Source organism: Aquarana catesbeiana, linkage group LG01, assembly GCF_042186555.1.
Source record: "Aquarana catesbeiana isolate 2022-GZ linkage group LG01, ASM4218655v1, whole genome shotgun sequence".
Taxonomy (NCBI): domain Eukaryota; kingdom Metazoa; phylum Chordata; class Amphibia; order Anura; family Ranidae; genus Aquarana; species Aquarana catesbeiana.
In genome coordinates, this window is record NC_133324.1 from 736956577 (window position 1) to 736984341 (window position 27765).

The window sequence follows — 27765 nt, forward strand, 5'->3', positions numbered from 1 at the left end:
ACATGTCATAACTCTGAAAAATGTTATCTATAAACTATTTTTTATTATTATTTTATATACATAATAAACTCTAATTAAGCCAGTATATGTTGTTCATTATTGCTGCAAGGGCTCTGTGTTTTGGTCCTTTAGTAACAGCAGTAAGGCAAAAAGTATAAAGATTCTGTGCACAATATGAATAGGGGACAAAAAAAAAAAAAAGTTAAGAGCCATTTTATAGTCTCTTATTTAAGGCATGGAAATCAGGAAAAGGAAACCAGGAATTAAAAGTGGATTAGGAATGGCAGTGTGTTATTGGTGTGCTGCTGTAGCAGTGTACACTGATTAAATGCAGAGCAACATGGTGAAGTTAAACCCAAACCATTCTGCGGTAACTTAACCTTCCCCTAACTATTTATGCATGCTTTGTTTATGTAGCGTACAAACATCTTAATTGCATGCCTATTTTTCAAGGAAGCGCAAAAACTATTGCTGGTTTTCATCTCCCTGGCATCAAATGGCAGAATTCAAGATGGTTAATCAGAACTTATTTGTATGGTTGCAATATATAAACTATTTAAAGTTTTTTTAATCTCAAATTTCACCCAAAGCTATTCTATACAATGTATACAAAAATGTAAAATACAATATTAAAGAATATATATAGATATATACATACACAAGTGTATTTTTATATGTGTACCTTTAGACCTGTGGCTGTAACATAACAAAAAGAAAATTATATATATATATATATATATATATATATATATATATATATATATATATATATATATATATATATATATATATAAAAACACACACATTTTATATTATATATATATATATATATATATATATATATATATATATATATATATATATATGTATATATATATATGTATATATATATATATATATATATATATATATATATACATAAATACTGTATATTCACATAAATTCACTTGAAAAGCATGTGCTTTTTTTCTGCCTGCAAAACAGAAGCCCTGCTGTATGCCTGGACCTTACAGTACTAATATTATGGTCAACTTTGCTCTGAAGCATTACAGTTTTAACACTACTGGATGCATAATGCCAATGCTGAAAAAAATATGAGCTTGTCATGTCCGTACTATTCTAGAAGTCATCAATAACAACCTATCTGCTTCTGTCACCCATTTACCCATCCAACAAACTACTTAGAGCTAACAGAAAAATCAATAGCATGCTTGCACTGGTTCCTGTGACTGCTTCCTTTGATTGCCAGCTTCTGCTGAGGGGTCGGCCTTTAACATGAAAAAGGGCTGTATCTGCCTAATGCTTTCTGGACAACAGGAGAAACCTAACTAGCAGCCTAGTAAATTCTACTTCTGCTCCCTCCTCATCAATTAGGCCCTGACTAGGTCTGTCTGTATAAATGTGACCTTTTGGATTTAGGGCAAGCATGGTCTAGCTGGAAAACACCATAGCATTGGCTCAGAGCCAGGAAATAAACTGACAAGTTAAACAAAGCAGAAAGTTGTAACTGTCATAATTTGCATTGCACTTTCACGCCAGCAAGGGTGTTATCAGTCGGGGCAAGCCCCGGGACACACAACTAAAGGACCCTTGAACCACGCTCACCCAGAATTCCTTAGTGATGCCTCAAGGATCCGCTAATTGTTGTCCATCAATGCACACTTTCCCAGCAAGGGCAATCAGAAATTGTAGTTATTGTAAACAAACAAGGAAAACATAAAATAATGCAACTAAAACAAATTTAAAACATTAGAATGTGCTATTAGATCACATTTAAACTAATCATCTCCAATTTGTAAAGACAGACTAGAAAAATTGTGTTTATAAACCATTTTTGTAATTATTTAATGAGCCTATGTTAAATTAATGTGTGCCCTTTCACATTTAGTTCCATAACACCAGAGCAGGACAACAGTAATACACTGTAGAATTGTGTCTGTGCAAAATGATAGCATAAAATTAATTCCTTAAGGTAGATGACATGGTATCAACATGTCATTTGCTTTTAATGTGGCATATGGTAGTTGTAAACCTCAAATAATGTCTGTTAAATAGAAAAAAAATGCCATATTACTTTCAAGCAGTGTCACTGCAATTTATTGTACCTTTAACACTGCTCAAGCTGTCACAAGCACAGAAAATATAACAGAACTGTTTATTCAAAATAAGCACAAGGGGAAAACAGAGCCATAAAAACCAGTCGGACTTCTACTGACATTTTTCTACTGCTGGTAAACTAAATACTACTAAAACGTACACTTATTTTTATCCACGTTTACGAATGCTATATAACAATTCATTTAATCCTGGCTTTGTAATCTCCAAATTCTGGCATTTACCAGGGGGGCTGGAAATTGTTTGTTATGATTAAGCAGCAAAAATTAACTGTGGCCTAAAACACATTCTGTTCTGGCCTACATGGTGGTGCTACTAAGACCGCAGTACCAATAATTAATAAAATATAATAATGCTCAGTGCAGCTTAGTTAAGTTTAATCATGTACACCAATGTGGATCAGCATTGTTTTAAATGACAAAGCGCATTTTTCTCTAGTGTTAATATAGACTCATGGGTGATGTAACCTGTAGCAGGGCCTATTTATTTACTAAAAGTAGGGACAATAATATATATATATATATATATATATATATATATATATATATATATATATATATATATATACATACACACACACACACATATACACACCCTAAAAAACATACCTTACACAAAAAATAAGTCTGTAATGAACCCATGTATGAGTGATTGAAAAGTCAGCAGCAAATAGGGATCAGTATTACTATATTAACTTTGGGTATAGTATATGATGTTCTTGTGATTAACATAGTTGCTCACAAAGGTGTCTCACTAAGCAAGAACAGTCCCCAAAGAATATATATGTGGGCTTTAAAGAGATCCTGCAAATTTAAAATATGGGACCATGGATAAGCCATTAGTTTAATGCTTTTAGCTAGGGGGGGTAACAAAAAAAAATTTAGAAAAAAAAAAAATTTAGAAAAACAAACATTTTCGCTCCTGGACATTTTTTTTTTTTGTTTTTTTTAATACAAATGGTATAAATGCACTGTAATGGGAGGGAAAAATAGAAATATTGGAGATGCCAAAAGGTGACTGCTTTTTGCCAGACCCCTGATAGAACCCCTCCCTTCTGATTTTTCAAGAACCTCTTGCAGGAGTGACATTTGCAAAAGGCATCAAGATAAAAATCTACAATATGTCCTATAAAATGAGACCAAATATCAAACTGTGATTACGACTACCTTGGCAAACTTGATCTCATGAAATATGTCTTATTCACCAGAAACCTTTATATACCATTATTTTTGTATATATCTGTATATGAATTTATTAACATTTGTTATTTTTTTCCTTGCTCAATAAAAATGCTAAAAAGAAAAATTGTGATTGAAAGGTGGAACAACTGACTGCATATTTGCATAAAGAAACAAAAATCTAAATGTGCAAGCTATTAATGACCAATGACCCCCCTTCCTTATTAAGGCAAATCAGTTATGACAGGTTCCCTTTTTAAATACACACTTTTAGTCATGGAATGCAAAGGAAACATTACCTCTACAAGATGATTAAATATCCCCTTGACACTTTTACAATGAGTGTCTAAAGTTATAAAATATCTTGCAAAGCATATTAGCACTTGTTCCAGACATAAAACATTAATGGTTATCAAGCTGCTCGATCAAACGGGAAGTAAAAACAATCAAATTACAGTGTTTTATTTTAATATCATAATACAATCTGCTTTAACATAAGAGCACACTCAGTAACAGTGGGCAGTAACTCCTAACAATAGTTTTCAGTTTTTAAATGACAATCCGAAATATAGGGGATTTTCATAAACCTGAAGGGATATTATTTTTATAAGGGCATAGATTGTCTTCAGCATGTGTCATTTGTATAGCACAATAGTGTGTGTTTTTTTTTTTTAGGTTAGAAAAAAAAGGTATTTTTGAAATCGCTGTGTTTTACCATTGTTAGTAAGAAAAAAAAAAAAAGCCCAGTCCAGTTCACCTCTAAACTCCAAATCAGGAGCGAGCAATCTGGGGTGATAACACTGCTCCTCCATTGTATTGAGTGTCATCACAATAGGACAGGAAGTCTGTTTCAGGCTTCTTGAGTGTCAGTAAACTCAAAAAATTTAAATTTAATCAAAAGTTCCAAAAATATTTTTTCTCACCATATGTGCTGATGGTTTCTTTAAATTTGTAATCCTGTTTACTAAATACTTGGTGCCCCCTGCAGTTCATCATAATTCCTTACTCTAAGTGGCAACGCTATTCAGACATATCCACACTCTTTAGAGTTGCCACTCTGTCTGTGCATGCTCCAATTTCAGATCAAAGCATCTGTGATTTTACTCCTTTTTCCACTGCTATACATCCCACATGACAGTCCTGACCATGACTGACAGCAGACATTTCCTATTTGTCACATGACCAGCATGGGGGACGGATAAACAAGGGAGCAAAGAGGATGTGCTCTGCTGTCAATCACAACCACTGAGCCACTCTACATGATGTGCAGGGGTGTGACATAGAATCACTCAGATCATTTAAAAAAAAAATGTTTTTAAACAATGTTTGTCTATAAATCAAAGCAACTATTGCTTTAAATATTTTTTTTTTTTTGTGCATTTTAAAAAAAATTTAGAAATGTTTTTTTTATAACGTTTATTTCCAGCCAGAACGTCAATCAGCTCTGTGTGCACCAGAACAAAAGGAAAGGAAAACACTGCAGTGACGTGTGCAGGACACGTCACAGGCTAGGAAAGTGGGCTGCCCACGTATTACACATTGTTTGGAGAAAGATCACATAACCCGACTTACAAAAGAAGAAAATTAAGGTGTTTACAATAATTATAATGCTGCAATATATAGACAATGAATTTAATTTGACTAAATTGCACTACACATTTACTACATACTAAACTGCACTACACATATGTAAAGAAAACTAATGCAGCCACTGCATCTAACTGCTATATATTGTATTTTTGATGCACTTTCAAAGTATCCATTATACTTCAACATTACATTTAGGAAATATAAATGCTGCTATACAATTACTTTTTAGAAATCATGCCAGCTCAAAAAAAGTGTAGAAATCTTGAATTGTTTAAGTAGGCAAATCCAACATATGTACACAGGATGCTGAACATGCGCAAATCAATGACTTGCAGTGCACTTTGTGATAAAAAATTAGAGGTTATCATAAGTTTTCTTGCTCTCTGACAGGTTCATACAGTGTAAAATTAGGACACGTTTTTATACTGAATTGCATGAACCAAAGCCCTAACAAAGGGTTATACAAATAGGGGAATAAAGCAGTTTCACAAAAGAAAAAGTGATTAGCAGCAGTCTGGAAGAAGTAAGTCAAGTAATGATGGCCCTCTATACATTTCTGATACGATGATTAACTATATATCTGGTAGCACCTTAAGTCATTCTCTGTGCCTATCTGATAGTGAAGTGAAAGGGCATGGAAAGTATCCAGATCCAGGGAGCAAATCATGTGAAAGCAGCCAGAGCTATAGATCAAAGTTCTTTCACTCTATGCAGAAGTAATGTCATCCCACCAAACCAGGACTCGAGAGCAGACAAAACCAGGCAGAAAATCAGAAAGGCTCCTTAGGATCCAGAGATAATAAAAGGAGATAGAACGAACAAAATAGAAGAGAAACAGATTGGCGGGCCCTAGATACCTTTAGGCCTACACAGCTGGTTTACATCCTGACTTTAACTTAGGAGACGGCTCCCATTCTCTCTTCATCACTAAAAAAATGATTTCTGTCATACTGCTACTATATGAAAGATGCTTTATGATTTTAACATGCAAGCTACTAAAAAAGGAGGCAGGTTTCCCAAGGAAAAAAAAAAAAAGCTGTTGTAATTGTGCTGTGAACACCCGCTATTTGGCTTCCCTGGATTTGTGTATGTCACATGAAAAGCCCTTCTCCTGCCACCTGTGTAATTCCTAAGCAGCATTCTATTCATTTGCTGGCACATGACACATGCATTAGTTACAGAGGTGTGAAAGCACAACACTGAGAAACCTGGATATTTGCAATGAGAGAAAAAAAAAAAAAACAGCCGCCCCTCAAAAATGCATTCATCTATAAATAGAAACATTCTGCCATACTGGAACAAACAAACACGTAAAAACCCCTACATAACTTAAGCATAGTATATTCCAATATTTATTCTCTGATCCCAACACCTTGGTGAACTGGACACAGAATTTTATAAAAGTTAATACATTGGTTTTCAGATAGCCTTAGGATGATAAAAATTAGCAAAATCCAGAAGACAGAAGATTCCTCTGGATGTTTGAATTTGCCTACTTTTATTTTTTGAAACTATGCCAATTGTATTAATAAAAGTATAATCATACATAAGAATAACAAAAGGTAAAAAAATAAAATTAACAGCTATGTGAAGTGGAATATCTTCAGCGAGCCGTCGAGACAAAAACTGCTTTTTCAGGTAACCAGTCTGACAACAGGGTATTTTAGACTGAATGCTTCCTAAGGCTGAACATATATTATACAACTTTCTTGTACAATTTTCCTTTAGAATTACTAAAACCATATAATATGAGGTCAAACCTAAACACTTTCAATTTGTATGCAATCAGGCAAGCCCTTGCACTACATACTTGAAGGTAAAACTAAAGAAATTTGAACAAGAAAACTGTGTAATGTATGGCCAGCCTTAGGAAGCATTCCCACTGATTCAGTCTTATTATTTTATTCATTTTGACCCAGAAAAGTTTTGATTAATTTCTCACCCAACACTGCACCAACTGGCCTATTGATATAAGGAAGATAATAAACAAGTGATGCATTTGTATTAATACAGTTACCAAAATTAAAGAACAGGATGAATGCGCAAAAGAGCTGGGATTTTTAAGGTGTCAATAGCAAAATCTACAACATAAGATAAAATTTACATAATTTTTTAATTCAGATAAAACATCAAAAATAAGTAGAATTTGATCAAAATCATTTTTCAATTAGGTATCCACAGTATAGTTGTTTACCAATGAATCAGTACACAACTATGCTGTGGATACCTAATTCAAAATTGAAAAATGACTATTACATTTTACTTAATTTTTTATTTTTTATTTTGAATAAATAAAAATGATGTACATTTTCTCATATTGTAGATTTTGTTATTGGCAGCCTAAAAATCACAGATCTTTTGAGCATTCATTCTGTTCTTTAGTATATACAAGGGATACAGTGCCAGTGACCTCTCCTCTGATCAACTATTTCTTGCGGTGGAGTTATCAAAATTAGTTAGGTTCCCTTCTTTACCTGGACTCAGTCAGAATTCAGGACATTAGTAATTCCCCCACCCCCCAACTGCAGTACATGCTTTTTTTATTTTATTTTTAAAGGGTAAACTGTATCATATCAAGGCAGATGAGGGCCGCTCATTCAGCCCCTGTATCAGTACACTGCTCCTCCTTTCCTTAGTTACACGTCTGGGCAGAACAGAATCTGGGTAACATTCAGAGAGGCTGTATACATTGCTTGCATGCGCTTTGCTTTATGTCTGCTTAGTGCTGTAACAAAGAAGAGGAGAGGCAGCATAATGACAGACTGAATGAATGACCCAGAGCCTCTCTGTTCCCCATGTGCAATTGCCTGATCAGAATATGCAGAGGCCTATGGGAGAAAATCCACACTTAATAGCATTTTGGTAGCCAAGGGGGAACTCTGAGCCACGAGCACTTGTGCTTCCCCTAGTAAACACAAGAAATAAAAAAGCAGTCGCAGAAAATCTGATTTTTAATCTCATGGGGCATTCCAGTCAGTGGAGAATTTATTAAATGTTTAGACTTTCTATGGCAAATCGATTCCAAGGACCGACTTACTTCAGTTGCTGTAAACTGTGCAGTCCAAACCTGTATGCATAGCCCAGGCCACAAAGGGTAAATGTCAGGTATTTTTGGTGAAATACCTTTTGAGAAATTATTGCTATTTCTACCCATTTTTGCTTTGTGACATATAACATTCAGATTTGTTGGTTTCCCTTCCAGTAGCTACATGTAACCAAAACAATAAAATTAGCAAAAAAGCTAAATACACAGCTTAATTACATATTGAGAACAGTTTAATGTGCCAAAGAATTTGTAATTTTGTTCAGTCTGCTTTGTAATCCAGACACCCCGGCCAGGCAGTACACCCAGGTCATGTGCCTCTGTGCAAACCTATCTGTAATTAGGCAATACAGAACTGCCTAGAGCACTCTTCTGTCTGTAATTGGACAATGAAGGAGCAGCAACAAACTTATATAGTCTTCCCTGCATTTCCTCCTTGTTGACCCTTCCTTCTGCAGTCAGTGTGCCGCTGAACTACAGGAAGAAGCCAATATCTAGCCAAAATTATGTTTTTGTTTTTTTTTTATCTTCCTGGAATACAACTTTTACGTTGGACGAAAAATGAATTGGCCTTTTGTACATTTATTTTTAAACATTCACACATGCAGATATGATTACTTCTAATCTAATAATAATCAAAGCTGCACACATATACACCACTAACAAAATTTAACACAACTATAAATGTATTCAGATTCTTTTAAATTCCCTCACCTTTGTTGTAATTTGTTTTTGAAGGAAACAACACTGTCCTGGATATTGTAAACATTTTGTCTTCCTTTGCTATAGGCTCTTTTTCTTTAAACACAATATGACCATAGAACAACAAAGTCTTCCTAAAAATTTCTATAGGAAGCAGTAGTATTAAAGGCAAAGAAAAACAGCAAAATAAACAGAAAAGATGGCAGTTTGGTGCTAGGTGGGGCCTTGGCATAAACAAAAGCACCAATGTATTTCATGGGCAATTAACTACGGGAACAGCATTACCTCAGTGAGAAACCAGCACATGCACGTGGACTTGTACACAACATGAATACTAGCTGAAAATATCTGTTCATCACAATGTTATTAAACAACTTAGAGAACCGAGATCTCAGACATACCTCAACACTAAGGTATAAAGTATACACTTAGTTGTATGAGAGTGAAGCAAATAACCTAGCTACATTTAGAGCAATTCTAGCTTGCAACAGTTACACTTTTCCTAAAAAAATAAACTAAATTGATACACTATGATCTTAAAATTATTTGACAATTTGGAAGCATCGCTAATTTAAGTGAATGCACGAAAAAAAAATAAAAATAAATAAAACAGCATACAGCAATAAAAAGCAGGTTAAGACATTGCAGTATTTGCTTAATTTATTTATATGATTTTTGAAAAACATATAGAAAGATCTGGTAAAAAGGAAATGTAGATGTTAGTGTATACAGGCAATTTACAAAAGAAAAATCATATAGAAATAAAATTTAGAAACTGATATATATGGGTAATTTATCTTAGAACTGCATGTTCTACACTTTCTTTTTCTTTTTTGCTATATTGTGGTTTTATTTATATAGTTTCAATATAATTTATAAATATTTATATAGAACAGAAATAAAATCTTAAATTAACATTTGTAAAAAAAAAGAAAAAAAAAAAAAGAAAAAAAGAATTTGATTAAAATATCTTAACGCTAAAATGAATTATGATAATGTACCAATGCTGTGTATAAGGCAGCACACAAATAAACACACTGCTTAGAACTGCATAATACATTTTTTTTTTTAATAACAACTCAACTAGGATGTATTAGAAAGACTGTAAATTCACAGAGAAATAGGAGTTTCTGCTACTGAAAAGACTAGCGGGTCTAATATATTCATGACTACTGTGTGCATAGTTTCTATAGAACTCTAAAACTCAAAATGTTATATATATATATATATATATATATATATATATATATATATATATATATATATATATATATATATATATACACACACACATACACACACACCAATATAAGGGTTGCATGTGTTACTTACGTGTTGGGGAAAAAATATTATATTTATATACATACTGCTGCACATGCTCACATATACAGGTGTGTGTGTGTGTATATATATATATATATATATATATATATATATATATATATATATACATACATACACACACACACATACATATACACACGTACATGCTCATACATAAACAGATTATATTTTACACATATACACACATGCACAGTATAGACACATATACACAATGTAATTTAAAAAAAGAAATCAGTACATTACATTTTATGATATATGAATAAAAAAAAATGGCAACTATAACAGGTTGGAATTGATGCAGTATATTAAAATCAGTAAACAAATGCTTACATGACCTAGTAGTATTCTACAAGTAGGAACTCACTTGCATAATTCCCAGTTTTGTAAACCAACAAAGAGGCAGGCAAATTTTACTAGCATTGTGATCTGGATTAAAACTGTCATTCTCAGATATTTCTAAAATCCTTTAGCTCAGCTCTATTGCTGGAGAAAAAAAAAAAAAAAAAACGTCTCTACTCCATAAGTCCATCCATTCCCGGCAGCAATTCAAGCTTCATCAGCAGTGCAGGAATGTATGAAAATGACAGGCAAAGGGCACGGAGCTTTTCTCATAGAGGTTTACTATAAATGGAAGCACGTCTGGGCGACTTATTAATAAAAACAAAATGATGTCTTCATTATATTTAAAGATGAAAATGCTTAAGATTCGGCTATTCTTTCCCTATATATTGAATACATTTGAAACTTTTTTTATTGATCTACATCGATCGATATCACTACCCAAAGCGGCAGCTTGTGCTCACTCCAGGAGGTACGAACGATTAACGCCCAGGACTGCGGATCTCCGCTTTAAATAGGGTTCTTAAATAGGATACAAAATAACCTGAGGAAACGTCAGAGAGGGGAATAAAAAGGGTTCTTCATTCCTGTATGCTGGAACACAATCATTATCCATGTTCCGTGTTTTATACATTAAAAAAAAAAAAGCAACACAAAATAAAAACAAATTGGTCTGAGAATAAAAAGTTCCCAGAGGGAGGTTGGTATAACTTGGATACAATCTATATAGAGAAGAGGAAGTAAAGTATAGCAGAAGGCGAGGATGCCGCCGCACATCGCAGACTACACGGGACGCGGCAACACGCAGACAGTCGGCTCCCCGATGACAGCTCACAGCCCCGCCCATATGTCCGCCGACCAGAATCCGAGCACAGTGTGCAATGCCAGTCCATCCCAAGGGGCATATAAAAAAGGGTGCTATAGTAATAAAAAGATCTCTGGCAGCTTGGCTGCACCTTGAAAATAGGCATTGCGGCGCTGTACAGTGAGGTACTCCTATCCATCAACAGATAACTCAGAGATGTCTCTTCACATTCTATTGACACCTGAATTCTGGATGGAAGACGCCGACTTCGCTGTGTGTACAACATGGGCACCCCCCTCTCTACCATCACACTGCCAGCACTACATTACCACTGCTAAAGAGAATACACTGGCCGCATAGCACCTCTATTGCCAAGATTGTTAGTGACATGTCAGCTCTATGACACACACCTACCAACTTCAGCAAAATGCTGACACCATACACTTATCGAACGATACTTACCCGATCCCACTAATATATGCATGCAGGTTTGTGTGTATATATATATATATATATATATATATATATATATATATATATATACACACACACACACTCTATATATGATGTGTATGTGTGTATTATATACACGCATACAAGCGAATACTCCTTACCATTTTCAATCGTAAGTAACTCTTATTATTACTCTTGGAAATATACGAAATTAACAGCTTACAACCTGATAATATCTTGACACTACATATGAACAGAATGTACATATGGAGATATCTTTATTTTAATTAGAAAAACAATCATTAATGTAGAGGATGCTAGCAACAAGCAGGTGTATTTAAAAGCCAAAATCCGGAGAAGGGTCACCACCGACCGGCCCATCAGAACCAAGCCATTCCCACTATGTGACCCCCTCAGACATTGGGCTAAATGGGGACTCACAAAGAAGTCGGACAGGAAGATATTTCACGATACAAATGAATACATTCCTTTTTTTACAGTAAAGAAATCACCTCAGCAATACAAGAATAGTAATAACTATCAACACACACAATACATAAATATAAATGGTACTGTAGAATTCAAACAAAAACTATATATATCTAGATAGATAGATAGATAGATAGATAGATAGATAGATAGATAGGATATATCTCTATATATTTATTGTTTTCAACAACGTGATCTATACAATACACAAACGTATAATGCATTGCATAAGTCATAGAAAATATGATATAGATATATCTATATATAGATATCTATATATAGATATATAGATATCTATATATAGATATCTATATATAGATATCTATATATATAGATATAGATATATATATGGATAGATATCTATCTATATATATATATAGTGATCAGTACAATGATCTGATCTGTACAACTTGTACTGTAGAGTTCATAGGAAAAAAAAAAGATATTTCTCTCGTATATATATTATATATACAATCTATTTCTGAATATTTAGTACTGATAAATCCTATTTCTATAGTGTAAGATGGAGAAGAAAATCCTTCTCCTTAGAAAGGCTCGTCCTATATTTCACCATTTAAACTTCTTCCATAGTTCCATACAGAAGTCCTAGTAAACCATCTATATCCCACAATGGTAACATACACACAACACAGCTCAGTGTAAATAGAAATGATAAATATTAAAGTGATTTGCATAAAGAGGTAACAAAGCAAGAAGCACTTGGAAGAAATGCTGATGACCTATAACGTTAATGTTTCTGTATTTGTTTTCTACAATAAAGTTTTGTTTTTTCTGCTGATCAGACTGATGTGAAATGAAAACAGATGTTTAATAAGAAGGGAGAATGGATGTCATGTGTTAACCCCTTGCTAGAAGCAGGCGGCCCCCCTCGCCTCTCCGGCAGAGGAATCCTAGCACAGCAGAGCTGCCAGTCTTCCGGGTGTCAGTACACATCGCAGTCCCTGCAAAGCCCACCACCTCCCCAGCTGACACGGAGCCTAGACCCCTCTACACATGACACAATCACTCCACATCCATTGGAGTTAGAGGCAGGTCAGCTCCGCCATGTAGCAGTCGTTGTGGCGATCGGTGAAGACAAGGAGGGTACCCGTAGTGGTGGAAGTGTCCTTGGCTCAGGTGAGGACTCAGAGGGGCTCTCCGGCTGTTTGTTGGTCATACATCTTCCAGTGTAGGTGCAGCTCGTGCACTGCTATAGTAGAGGGCTGCTCGCTGTGGCCGCTGATTGGCTGAGGCGCTGACAGCTAAGCGTTCTATGGAAGGTAGAAGGGCCCGCCCCCCCTCCTCCTCCTCCAGGGCCTTGGGACCATTCATAAAACTAGGCAACTCGTGCAATAGCCCTGAGACAGCGCTTAGCAGGATCCAGGCGGGCACACTGCAAACTCTTCTTCTTCACCTTCACCATCCTGTGCCACCCTGACCTGTGCCTCAGCACACCCATCATCACCACCATCTGCGCCAACTTTACCAAGGACTGGCCTTGCTGTAACACAACCACCACCGGGCTACGCCTCCAACAAGAAGAAGAGGAGGAAAGCTCATCATCACCCCTATAGACTGACCATGCGACTTTGAGTTGATTGCCTGGTGGGCAGCTCTCATTCTCCTCCATGAACACTTTGGCCACACTTGTCCTGAGGCCACCAGCCCCTGTGCCCCCGACCATTGGCATCACTCTGAGCAGTGCCGCCGACGGGCTCTGATTAGCACGTAGCAAAGCATTGGATCCCTCAACGTACTGCGATCCCCCGGTGTACAGCCCGGACCTGTGCCCCAACATGATCGCCGCCCAGGCCAAGCTGGTCTATCAGCTGAACAAATACTACACGGAGCGCTGCCAGGCCAGGAAGGCGGCCATCGCCAAGACCATCCGGGAGGTGTGCAAAGTGGTGGCCGATGTGCTGAAGGAGGTGGAAGTGCAGGAGCCCCGATTCATCAGCTCCCTGACCGAGATCGACGCCCGCTACGAGGGCCTGGAGGTGGTCTCCCCCAACGAGTTCGAGGTGGTGCTCTACCTCAACCAGATGGGGGTCTTCAACTTTGTGGATGACGGCTCCCTGCCGGGCTGTGCGGTACTCAAGCTGAGCGATGGTCGGAAGAGGAGCATGTCCCTGTGGGTGGAGTTCATCACGGCCTCCGGCTACCTCTCGGCCAGGAAGATCCGCTCCCGCTTCCAGACTTTGGTGGCCCAGGCCGTGGACAAGTGCAGCTACCGGGACGTGGTGAAGATGATCGCCGACACCAGCGAGGTCCGCCTGCGGATCCGGGAGCGCTATGTGGTGCAGATCACCCCGGCCTTCAAATGTACCGGTATCTGGCCCCGTAGCGCGGCTCAGTGGCCCCTGCCCCACATCCCATGGCCGGGCCCCAACAGGGTGGCAGAGGTCAAAGCTGAGGGCTTCAACCTGCTCTCCAAAGAGTGCTACTCCCTGACCGGCAAGCAGAGCTCCGCCGAGAGCGACGCCTGGGTCCTCCAGTTTGCCGAGGCCGAGAACCGGCTGCTGCTGGGGGGCTGCAGGAACAAATGTCTGTCCATCCTCAAGACCCTGCGGGACAGACACCTGGAACTACCGGGACAGCCGCTCAACAACTACCATATGAAGACCCTACTGCTCTACGAGTGTGAGAAGCACCCCCGGGAGACCGACTGGGACGAGGCATGCCTAGGGGACCGGCTCAATGGTATCCTCCTCCAACTCATCTCCTGCCTGCAGTGCCGCAGGTGTCCGCACTACTTCTTACCCAACCTGGACCTGTTCCAGGGCAAACCTCACTCTGCCCTGGAGAGTGCGGCCAAGCAGACGTGGAGACTAGCCCGAGAGATCCTCACCAACCCCAAGAGCCTGGATAAACTATGAGAGGGTCACTAGGAGCGACATGGAAGACTACATTCCACTGTAGACCAAAAGACATTGCAGCTGGAAGGCTGGACTCCAGTGCAGGCCAAAGGACATTGCATGGGAAAGTTTACATGTGCCATGTCAGTCCCAGGACTTCCGCAATGTTAGGGCCGATCCATACTTATTTTATTAACTTTTAATGCAAACACATAGCACACAAAAGGAAACCTTTAATGCACTTGCAGATCACAAAAGTGGCGATCAAGGGTTGGGGGAAGAACTCTAGCAATACTTTTTACCGACTGACTCCAAATGTTCACCCAATTTGTGACAAAGGGGTGTGTGATATGGTGCATGGCAGGACTTTCATAGCCCCTCTGTCCCAAAATCAATCCCATTTTATTTATACTCCACCTGAAACGCAGACACTTTTCCCTGAAACGGCTATTAAAAAAAAAATAACTTTCCATTCGCCGATCACAACTTTATTTTTTATTATATTTTTCTGTGATTTAACAAGGTCCCAAGATCCGGACCAATTTAAAATGTTTGTCCAGGACTATTTGGAAGCGCCGAACAAATCCCTTTGTCTCCATTTCTTCCACAACCTAAGAAGAGCGGACCAAGCACACCCCAGCACCCTTCAATGGGGTGGGACGTGGAGGGACTTTTCCTTGCACAGGAGGTGAGGGGTGACTCTCCCCTTCCAAACAATGTGAATCAAGTCACACAAGAAGCAATCGGACTTAAGAAAATCAAGGTACATTTTCATAATGAAATGTAGCAATTTTCTTTTTATTATTATTATTTTTTTTTTTTGCCTGAATGTTTGTCACAAAGTGAACAAAAAATTATTTAAACTATATGTACAAATTTTCTTCTTTAAAAGTTTACCAAGGTTAAATGTATTATAGTGCCAACGTCAGCCTGTGCCCAGCAGCTGACACATTGAAACCAGAAAAAGAATAATAAAAAAAACAAAACAAATATAACTTCAGATGTTTGTCTTGATAAATGAGAACAGAGAATGCATCCCGTGTGTGAGAATGTCAGAGTGCTTTGTGGTGTCTGAAATCAGTCTAATAAACCACGTTTTACTTATCTCTCCATTATATTCATCAAACGGAACGAAGCTTTGAAAGCGATACAAATATATACAAGGCTGGACTGGAATTCTACTGTAATAAGTAAAGCAAAGACAGTGCAACATATCAATTAGACAACCGTGGAAATACAATCATTTTAAAAGTAATGAAAGTAACCACTAAAGTTCAAAGATATTTCTTACAAATATTATATTATAAACTAGATTTTTACAGAAACCCTTTAATAAAAGCTTGATCATTAAAAAAATATATGATTGTAACGCTGTTGTACCTTCCTCTTCTCTTCATTTTTAGCACACACAATATCCCGAGGATGCATATTTTTAGTGAGATAGAGGAATTGTCCTATAATGTCAAACCCGTCTAGTTTAATGACAAACAGGCTGCTAGCCGGTGGCTACTGATTGACTGTAAAAACAAGCAAAGTGTGAATATAAACAGGGATCTTATCTCTCAGATCCTATCTCCACCGCAGGCTGCCTATAAAGCTTGTCATAATGTTTTCTTCTACACTGATTAGCACAATCCCTAACACAACACACAAGCCATGCTCATTATAGGACCTACAACAGGATTTTTACATTTCACTAACAAATGCCTTGTATCGACACAATAATGGGGGGTGACTTACTAAAGGAATAGAGTTGGTTTAACAAAGTGAATTTGTACAGAGCTGAGAGAAGAAGAAACGATGTTCAATCAGGTGACAGCAACATTACTATTCTTAATACTTTCACTTGTACATGAAACAAACAAAGGTTCACCTAATTCAATTAGAACATTTCAAAATGAAAGTTTTTTTTTTTTAAAGTTAACAGTTCACCTTCTTCCTTCAGTAAATCAACCGATATGAATATACCTTGTTTGATACAGACTGTAAATATATATAGATATATCTATATATATCTATCTATATCACACATTATAATTTTTATTGGTTGAACTGGATGGATTTCTGTCTTTTTTCAATCTGATTAGAATATATATATATATATATATATATATATATATATATATATATATATATATATATATATATATATATATATATATATATATAATGAAAGTATATTTTTAAACAGTTCACCTTCCTTCAGTAAATCAACTAATTTGAGTGTACCTTGCTTGATAAAGAGTGATAATACACACACACACACATTATTTATCAAGTAAGGTACACTTATAGAGGTTAATTTACTAAAAGAGGGTGGTGAACTGTTCACGAATGTGTGTAATATATATATATATATATATATATATATATATATAATTTTTTTTTTTAATTAATAATAATAATAATACTAATATGTATATTGAGAGAGAGCTTTATATATACACAAATAAATAAATGTGTGTGTTTTATACACATACATTTTATATATTATTAGTTTTACTTTATCGAGCAAGGTACCCTTATAGAAATTGATTTACTTGGGGAATAATATATATGTGTGTGTGTGTGTGTTACTTATACACTGAAATCTATGTATATGTGTGTGTGTGTGTGTATATATAATATAAATATATAATATATATATATACACACACACATACACACACATTAATTCTTCTTTTACAAGTGAATTATACTTACAGACAGTCCAAGCCAAAACAGTTTTAGAGACTCCTCGATGAGGCTGCGCTTTCAAATACATGCAGGCCGATTTGATGAGAAATGCAGCTGATTAATTGAGATGTTTATAGAGAAATTGTAAGTGTGGGAGCAATGTAGAAGTGAGCGATGTGGAGAGGCTGTATTGTGGGGAGTAGTGTGCAGTGAACCGTGTATGATTACAATGCTGATGCAGGCAGCAGAGGCCTGGGGCAATGTCAGCTGTGCCAGCCGCTATCCCGGCCGTCCAGACACAGAGCAGGAACTATGGGGACAATGCACATCTACATGGATCTTCTATATGTTATATGTGCAAACCTCTTCTATGTTCACATTCCTTGAGCTGCTTCACATTTACACACTAAACAATCCATGTGGGTCTCCGATAAAAGGGTATTTACACGTATGGTATTAGAACAGGAGTTTGCCAGTCTTGCTGGAGGTTATCAGCAGTGCTCAAGGCTTCAGAGTGATTTATCATAGGGTCCTGGCCAGCCAGGCAAGGATCAGCCCTCTCTCTTACCTTTGAATCGATTTTCTTAAAGTTGGGATCATCTTCATCCACCTCAAAGTAAAGCTCGAAAGATGTGACGGACAGAGTACCCTTCATCACAATGGAGGGAGCTATTAATTGAGCAGGAGTGCTCAGGCTCACCGGACCTGCCAAGAAATAATTGTGTGAGACCCCTGGAGCAGAACCCCTATTCATTTCACAGTACACAGAGATACAAGCACTGTGTACACTTGTGTGTAACCATGTGTGTTCCTCTATACTGGCCACACTGCTCCACACACAATACACACATTAATACATCAACCTATCATTTTATATGCAGTTCATTAATGTGAGCTCTGCCAACCTTAGTGCAGCCAAATACTGCCTTATTACAGCCAAATGGGCTGACTAATCCAGGGCAGAGAAGGGTTGTTACCAAACAATTCGATGACTCAGGGCCCGTTTGTAAGAAAGGGTAGCAGGCATACAGTTGTTGTCCACAGCAACCATTAACTATAAAGAGAAACAAAAGGACGCAAATGCACTCTGTAATGACATTTGCACCAGAGCTTAGTAAATGATGTGAAGCATCACTTTGCAAAGAATACCCAATCACTTGCAAGAAAACAAAACAAACAAAAAAAAAAAAACACATTTTTTTCTTGCACATAATTGGATGACGCAAGTCTGATTTGCCAAGCTCTGCAGCAAATGCCCTTGCAGAGTGCAACGGCATTTGCAAAGTGCACAGTCTATTTGCCTTTAGCCCACTGGTTGCTGCATCATCAGCACCAGTCACCCCAGTCTTCAGAAATATCCAGCCATGTTGCATTTTCCCTGATTGAGTTATAAAATGAGAGCTGAGATCGGATTGGTAGCTAGGGAGAACATAACAATTTTTCTTTGAATAAATCTGGCTTGCACTGCAGGAACGATGATGCCAGTGCCTGTATCCATGGCTTTACGTGTATGATGCTGGCTGAATACTGCGCATCACATATACAGCCTGAGGCATGTGGGGCTCCTTCCAACTCGTCGTATTCACATTAAAATAATCACATTACAGCGACCTCCTTTCTATGGAGGAGGCAGCATTATCCATTCCATCCAATTTACATAGAGAAAGCCTCCAATACTGGCGCACTTCCATCGATCCACCATTGGAGACTTTCAATGTGATCACCTCCGCATTGAAACAATCTTTTTATTCAGTGTCTGAGTGACATGGAAATTCCGGATTAATATAGTGCTGGGGGATGAGGAGCACGGGCCAGGTAATGATTTTGGTGAATTACTGCCAAAAAATTTCAGATGAATTGTCATTTCCATCGATTGGTAGACGGGTGAGTGTCTTTAATCTGCCATCAATCTTCATGTGTGCCATTTGGACAATGAGGAAGATGCTCTGCTGAGATTAGAGCAGCCTCTGCCCTCTATTCCCTGTGTACAGATACATTGTGTTTGCAGATGGGCAGCAGATAGCTACAAGAGCTGCCTTGATTTCCCAGTGCTCGGCCTCACAAATGAATGAAATAAGCAGCCCTGTGTTCTTTTGCACCCTGCGCATTAGCATGTAATCCAAAGGCGAAATAACATTTTTCCAATCACTCCCCGACATTCAATTACAGCAGGGAGAGGGCAGCCTGGTCCAGGAGGGGAGGGGGCAGACAATTTACACTTCATTTCCAAGCCACATCACTTTATTATTGAGGATTACCTCTTAATCCTATTGCCATTGTCAGGATTATGTAATTAAACCCCTGTCACCTCTATTACAGTATCATTGTATTCTCCTCCAGTGGAAGATAATGTCAGATCACTTTTGGATGCACCCCACACCCACCTTCCAGATTCTCCTAATCCAATCAATTATTTTACACTAAAAATATTAATTATTGCTATCACCAGATGGCTGTTCAGACATTCAGCTAAATCCCTGCTCTGCTAGCTTTGTGGCCACTCTCTGGATATACTAGTATTCCATGGTTTGTGCTGGTTGTGTTGTGGAGATCAGTTGATCCTGACCCCCAACTATCTCAGTGCATATTAATAAAATTCATATTTAAAAGGTCAACTGTAAGTTCGATCTCTGAAACATGTACATACTATTCGAAAATCAGACACATTTATCCTTATTTGATTTTATGTTCATTAGTATGCTTTCAAGATATGGTCTGTTTAGACAAAAATTTCTGAAGGAACATGTTGGAAAAATGTTCTCGTTTGGCTGGCCATACATTATACAATTTTCTTGTACAATTTCCCCTTAGATTTACCACAACCATAAAATATGAGGTTAAACCTAAACCCTTTCAATTTGTATGCAATCAGGCAGGCCCTTACACTACAGAGTTTAAGGTAAATCTAAAGCCCCGTACACATGGGCCGAATGTCGGGTGACAACAGCCGGTTAAAAAAAACAAAAAAAAAAACTGTCCGCTTCTGTCGGACGTACATGCTGGAAAACCAGCAGCCGTGCGACTCCCAATCAGCACTCTCAGCCAATTGGCAGAGTGCACTGATCGGAGTGTTCTTGCGGGGGTCATCCCCTTGTCAGAACACAACAGCTCAGCGGGGGAGATGGACTAACCTAGCATGATTAGTACAGTGGCACCGGCCAGAGCGATCAGTTTTTTTTTGTGCAACCCAGCGGGTTGCACGGAAAAAAAAACTGTAGTGTGTATCCGGCTTAAGGCTCAGTTCACATATATGCGAGAGTTGGATGAGTTTTCAACTGCATTCGATTTGCATGACATGGGAACCCAACTGGCTTTTAAAAGGTGGCGGTTCACATATGTCCGGACCGACCGCAGTCCATTTTTAGGAAGAGTCCTGTATGTTTTTCAGTCTGGTTCGGGTGCGATTTCAAGTAAAAATTAACATTAAGATTTTTACTTGAACTCGCACCTGAACCGATGAACAAAATCGCACTGAAACAGCAGGCGGACATACGTGAACCAGACCTAAAGGAAATTGAATACGAAAATAGAATAATGTATAGCCAATTTTAATTATGATGATGTCCAATTTTCGTTTAATTAGTACAGTATTCATCCTATAAAAATCGAATGAGCAAGTCTGAACATGATTGGAAACAAAGCATGACCACAGACTAGACATAGACCATAGCTATGCACGAGGGAAGTTGTCCTCTGTTCAAAATTTTCATACCATTTTAGGCATTCTAGTTTTCAACGTGGGACGAGGGCACAGAAAGATTTGAACAATAGTTTGTCCGATTTTATAATAGTGTGTACCAGGCTTTACAGCCAGCACACCTTTTATTTCTTTCAGGAGACCCTCCCTAGCAGCATTCCCATTTAGTTATTGGTACAAGCAGCATCTATTAAATAGAACAAAATTCTAAAATGGCCTCCTTGGATTGTTAGAAGTCTGATCCCTCAATATTCCCGGCATACCGATCCTCCTCCTCCCATAACATCATCGTTTCTGTTTTCTGAGACAGCAAGCTGACTTATTTTGGGGATAGGGATAGTGTCTGGGCAGTTTTAGGTATACAGACACACACACTTACATACACACTGCTGCAAATGCCTATATATACAGGTGTGTGTGTATATATATATATATATATATATATATATATATATATATATATATATATATATATATATATATATCTATCATATAGGAGGTAGGGAATGGCATCTTTCAAAATGATAAGTAATTAAAGGAGGCCTACTTAAGAAAGAAGGCAGCAGCTTGCACTAACTAGTATGAAGAGTCATGGCACTTCTGCGGTAAAGTTAAATCTGTCTGGTTGTTATGGATACTGGACTCTACAACCTTATCACACATGAAATTGCTCATGAAATAAGCCCTTTAGAGAAATGCAAATCTGCCATGTGTTTGTATAGTGCGAGTGTGTATATACTGTTATACACATACATTCACAAACTGCACTGTAGAAATATGATAATATCACTACACACTGCCTTTCAATTCAAACATATGATTCTATTTGATTTTTAAAGGTGTCAAGTGTGGAGTTCTTTCCTTTTATTTGTAGTATTAATACAGTTAAAATGAATATCACTTTTCCTATGGTCAGAGAACTGGAGTGTTCAGAATGACATTATAGAGTACAGAAATCCAGGTCTGTATGTAAAGTTGTTATGGTCTTGGGCATTGTGAAATGAACATAACCTCCTTTAGTTGCTGTTCTCTCATGACCTTCTGTTCAACACTGCCTGAAGGTGAAAGTGGACAGCCACATCTTGTTTAAAAAAAAAATCAGGAAAGGGTGTCAGCATGTTCTTAAACAGGATCCCAGAACTAGTCAGCAGCTTGGAGAGCACAATCACTGATGTCTGACACAAAAAGCCTTGGAGTTCAGGACTGGTCAAGGTGAGTGGAAATCTAACAGTGTTAAGTGTCATGTAAGATGGCTGAAAGAACATTTTTATCTGGAAAGAACCATAAACACAGCATATAACAGATAGAGACAAGTAGTGAATGGAGGGATTTTCTATCAATAAGATGAGGTTTCAGGTTACCTGTCGCGTTTTCAAGGTCCTTCTCCTCCAGTGAAGACAAAGTGTCATCATCCCCTTCCAAAAGGCTATCACTCTCTACGTTTTGACTTCCCACAACTTGGCTCCTGATGGATTGTTTTCCTTTCACAAGGGCATCTTCTCGATCTACAAGTAGAAGCAATTTCAGAAGAGGTAAACATCATATTAAGGGATACAGAAAATCCTATTACCCACAGGTAGAAGAAAGAGGATACAAAGTGTGGGTAAACATTATATTGGACACATTATACAACTGACTGTAAAAACCAACAACCATGTCCTGTGACGGCCCACACAAAAATAGAAAAATTGAGTGGATATTTTACAGGTCCATCTATGGCACTTGTGTTGAACAAAGTCTACGGGTTGAAAATAAGGAAACTTCTGCCCTATGCATATTTTCTTTTTTACACCCAGAAAGCATTTTCTTCAGAGTGTACAACTGTATAATTCTAATGATATAGCTTATTTTTTTACCAATGCACAGAAATGTTCAAGATTCAGCTTGCCCCACATGCAGCACACAGCATAGATAGGTGTAGTAATTAGAAGGCACGGTCTCAAACATTAGGACAAACTGGCTTCAAGAATGATTTCAATGACAATTATTGTTGAATTTAGTATCAGGTACTATGCACTAGTTCTTTACCACTTTAATGCTGCATAATTATATGCATTATGAATATTGAAAATGCCTTAATAACAAAGAGGAACAGCAGTCTGCTCACATAATTTGTAATAAAAACATATTTGCCATTCTGAAGCTTCCTTCCAACCACTTTGCATATTATTTTATATATACTGGGATTCTGTACTTGCCAAATATGCTGCAGAAATCTCCCTCTACGAAGTCTGTCTGCAGCCATTTTAACTGTGGGCAGCTGAAGTGGCTACCTGTTCACTTGATTTACAGAGGCCCACCTCCAGCTCTGCAGCTCTCATTGGCCCCCTTATGACTCATCCCCCCCTAACTTTCTGGCAAACTCTCAGGAGAGGGAGAGAAAGAGCTGTGCATGATGCCTAGGATTTTTACCAGACAAGAAACAGGAAGTGGGCTGTATAAGATATTTACTGGCAAAAAAAAAAGTTTTACTATCCAAAGTTAAAACAAGGGCAGAAGATTTAATAGAAGGAAAGTTGAAAAAATGACTGAAGGTCCACTTTAACATGAATCTGTGAGGCCCTAAACAATGTCTACACTTACAGTATTGCTGAAGTACAGGGACTTTCCTCCTGTTAGTGCTTGTGTCATTATTCAAATCTGTTTCTGCATCCCAGTGGAGCCAAGTCAAACATTAGTCCCACCCACTGCCACTAAGTCCCTCCCCACACCCCCCATCATTCACCAGTCCAACTGCAAAGACTTAAGCTGGGTCCACACTTATGTAAATTGGAATGCGGGTTTTTCCGCATCCAATTCACATGACAGTAGAGTGTGACTGGCTCTCAAAAGAGCTGGTTCACACATCTCCGGGACGGCTGCAGAGCAAATTGCACCGGGTCCTGTGTGTCTTTGGCTCTGTTTCAGGTCCAAATTCAGGCAAAAATTTGGGCCTGATTTCGGAGAACAGGGACGGACTGGACCCCTGCTGTCAGCCGCATCCGTTTTAAGTGTAAAACCAGCCTTGAAGTGGTTGTTACCCCAAAAAAAAAAAAAAAAAAATGCTCCTGTTCCTTTAAAGCATTATTAGTAGCATAGTGCTGTTGCATTGTCATTTGTCCCTTTGTTTTATCTGAAATTCCTAGTTGATCCTGCTAGTTCCTGTGTCCCCCTCTGTGTGCTGACCACGGCTGCTGAGCACTAATACCATGGTCAGTTTACGTGCCTCCGTCATCCCGCAGTGTTCTGAGTGTTTCTTCCTCTCCCCCTCCCTCCTTGCCTGTCTGTTCCAGTCTGTGTCTGCAGAGCCAATCTCCTCTGAGCCCCTCCCCTCTTCTCCTGCATCTATTCCAATGCAATACATAACACAAGGACTTGTATCATCTCTGTTTTAGCAAGATATTTACTGCGGCATGTCAGTTTTTAAAAAAAATGATAATTCTAAACACCTTTTTGCACAACTCCTCTGTATGGTCACATGATCTGCCTCTGCTGGCTGGCTTACATCACTGGGGAATCTCAGCCCCTCCCACTGCTGTTCTTAGATTGAGTAAGCAGAGCAGAGGGAGGTCATGTGACTGCACAGGGGAGCTGTGAAAAAAGGTATTTAGGATTATAATAAAAAAAAAACAAAAAAAAAAAAAAAAAAAAACACATACACTGCACTTTATATCTTTCAAAAAACAGAGATGATACAAGTAATTGTGTTATGTGCCTTTACAACCTCTTTAATAGGCTACTGAGTTTGTTGGCACTGGATTGTAGGGTAAGAAGAAACTGACATTAAGAATAACACAAATGTGAAGACTGCTCTTTAGCAGTATTGTTTGCTTCACAAGTTTACTTTAAAGAAACGCCCTTAAAGGGTTACTAAACCCTCTTTTTTTTTTTTAAACAACAAACATGTCATACCTCCACTGTGCAGTTGGTTTTGCACAGAGTGGCTCAGATCCTCCTCTTCTGGGGTCCCCCAGCAGCACTGGTGGCTCCTCCTCCTCTAGACTGCCCCGTCAGAGAAGCGCTCTCCTTCGGGACACCCACGCGGGCGTGCTCCCATGTCCTGCTTCTGCCTCTATTGACACAAAAAGCAGGACTCGGCGTCCACGTTAGTGGATTTGATTGACAGCAGCGGGAGCCAATGGCTGCGCTGCTATCAATCTATCCAATCAGGACATGAGACACCAGCCATGGCTGGTGTGCTCGTCCCCAGGGCCAGGAAGACAGGGCTCAGGTAAGTAAAACGTGGGGGTCTGCAGCATGAGAAAAAGTTTTTCACCTTAATGCATATAATGCATTAAGGTGAAAAACCAACCCCTTTAAACATAAAAGAAGAGTGAAAAAGAATAGAAATATTTACTGTTAGGCGGTATTGCAAAATGTGTAATGGCAACTATTTTATACCCTTTTCCCCCATTTTTAAGTGTGATCACATAATCTCTGTTCTTCGCCGTATAAAAATCTCAGAGGAGAAGAAACAGCAGCACACTGATCTTCCCAGTGAATGGCTTTGAAGGGGTCGGGGGGCGGGGCATGCCAGGGCAAGTCTGATCATTGGAAAGAGCAGGCTGAATTCTCAGCACAGCCAGAAAACTGACCACGCTGTGCTCTTGTGCCTTGTGTGGCCAGTTTTTGATAGGAAAGCAGAGGGACTAGCAGGAACAACGTCTATTTCTCACAAAGGAAGCAATGCAAAGAGAATATGATAATTTTCTCATAAGTACATGGTGCAGCAGGCAAATAACAGGAATATGAAATAATGAGTTTACATATTCTTTAAAGTTTTTTTTTTTTTTTTAAATCCCCAACAGTCTCTTTAAATCAATTACAACTACTGTTCCACAAACATTTGACTGTCACAATACAACTAAAGCAGACAACTCATGATTTGTAATGCTGACTTGAACAGCTCTACTTACACCCTTTTGTGACCAAATTGTACATAGGAGTTAATGTGAATTTCCAGCACGAAGATCTCTACATTTCATGATGTCAACATTTCTACCATCAAATATTACCAAAAAAAGAAAAATCAAAACAATCCCACAACATTGTGCAGTCAGATTCAGGTGCACAAAGGCAATCCTACAATCCATACAACTTATTTAAAAATAAAACTCAACTGTCAAGCTAGTACTGCTATTTATCAAATGCCACATCAGCCCACAGTTCAACAGAATCATTTCTTTTTCCCTCAAGTAATTCTTTTTGACCTTTAATACAGAATGTTTGGAGACCAGATCCCCCAGCAGCCAATAGCTGTTGTAGAAGGCGCTATCAGTACAACACAAAGCAGCCTGTACAAGCCTGTGGCCTGTATTGCTAACTTTCAGTCAAAAGGTGCTAGGAAAAAATGTCCACCCCCCTCGTGAGAACACTTGTCTTTACATAAATAAAACTCCCCAAAGCTACAAGTCTGCCATGCAAGGAGGAGGAGGAGGAGGAGGAGGAGGAGAGCCCCTAATACTGCTAGAAATGAAACACCATTCCAGTTTGTTAAGGTAGCATATGTGCAACATTTTGCAATTGTTCAACCTGAGCTGAGAAACCCCTTGTCATGGAAAATATGCAGCTTATTGATATTTGGAATGGTTTTCCTGTAATTAACTCCCCCTGGAGGATTTTAAGTTAGCAGCAGTGAAATTACCAACATTGCTCTAATACACACCACATGGGCTGGGGCCTTTCACAATTCTCAGTGGCCTAATAGTGCTCTGCCGCAGGACTTTCTTTTCTTTCTTCCAGCAATTAGAGTGCAGCTACCCTGAGCACAAATTAAAGGATAATGATTGTATTTAGAACTGGCCGTAAAATATCTATAGTTTTAGAAACCAAGTCTAGACTTTGTAGGCTTAATCATCGTTTCAAGAAGATGTCAACGTTTCCTCCCTGGCACTGGAAGCGTCACTTTCTCACACTGCAATCTGCTTAAATACGGCAAATCCCCAGAGCAGCGCAGGCCTATACCACTGACCCTACAGCAGTGTATCTGGAATATGCAATTCTTTGTGAAGTCAGACGCACTGAACCATGGGATAGTTTAGAACTCAGGAAACAAATGTAATATAGAAACCATTTTGGGACATTACACACTTATACATTAATAGTCATGTATAAATTAAATAAAAAAAAAAAAAAACAAAAAAAAAAAAACGGCAGTGAACCTTATGTTATGCTTTTCCAAAAGTAAATACTGTATTTATTGCCGTATAACATGCACTTTTTTCACCCTGAAATCGGGTGCAAATAGTGTGTGCATGTTATACACCGATACTGCAATTTGGACTGCCTAGGAGGGAACCCGGAGGGGGGCGGGACGAGCACCATCAGATTACATACAGCGAGAATCTCCTGTTTACTCAGCGGCCTCTGTAATAGGAAATATCGTCTCCTGGGCTGATATTGGACCAGTGTTCTGTCTATCAAAGAAAGACGGTCCAGGAGGCGGGACTTTGTATTAAAGAGGCCGCCAATTAAACTGGAGATTCTCGCTGTATGTAATC

The 27765-nt window shown here is 38.4% G+C and overlaps 2 protein-coding genes across 3 annotated transcripts in view; one reads left to right on the top strand and one right to left on the bottom strand.

Annotated features, from left to right (window-relative positions):
* The window catches only part of LRBA (LPS responsive beige-like anchor protein), a 1038582-nt gene that overhangs the window by 326700 nt on the left and 684117 nt on the right, over positions 1-27765 (bottom strand). The window contains exons 38-39 of one of the 2 annotated variants that reach the window (XM_073604899.1): positions 22648-22791; positions 18158-18294 (exon numbers count right to left, since the gene is read on the bottom strand). In XM_073604899.1, coding sequence (XP_073461000.1) covers positions 18158-18294; positions 22648-22791 — 281 coding nt within the window. Of the gene's footprint in view, positions 1-13166; positions 14195-18157; positions 18295-22647; positions 22792-27765 lie in introns of those variants that run through there. The other variant, XM_073604906.1, reaches the window with a different exon arrangement.
* Positions 13363-27765, top strand: part of MAB21L2 (mab-21 like 2) — a 37747-nt gene continuing 23344 nt past the window's right edge. The window contains exon 1 of the mRNA XM_073604919.1: positions 13363-15676. Coding sequence (XP_073461020.1) covers positions 13855-14934 — 1080 coding nt within the window. The 5' untranslated portion in view covers positions 13363-13854 and the 3' untranslated portion in view covers positions 14935-15676. The remainder of the gene's footprint in view (positions 15677-27765) is intronic.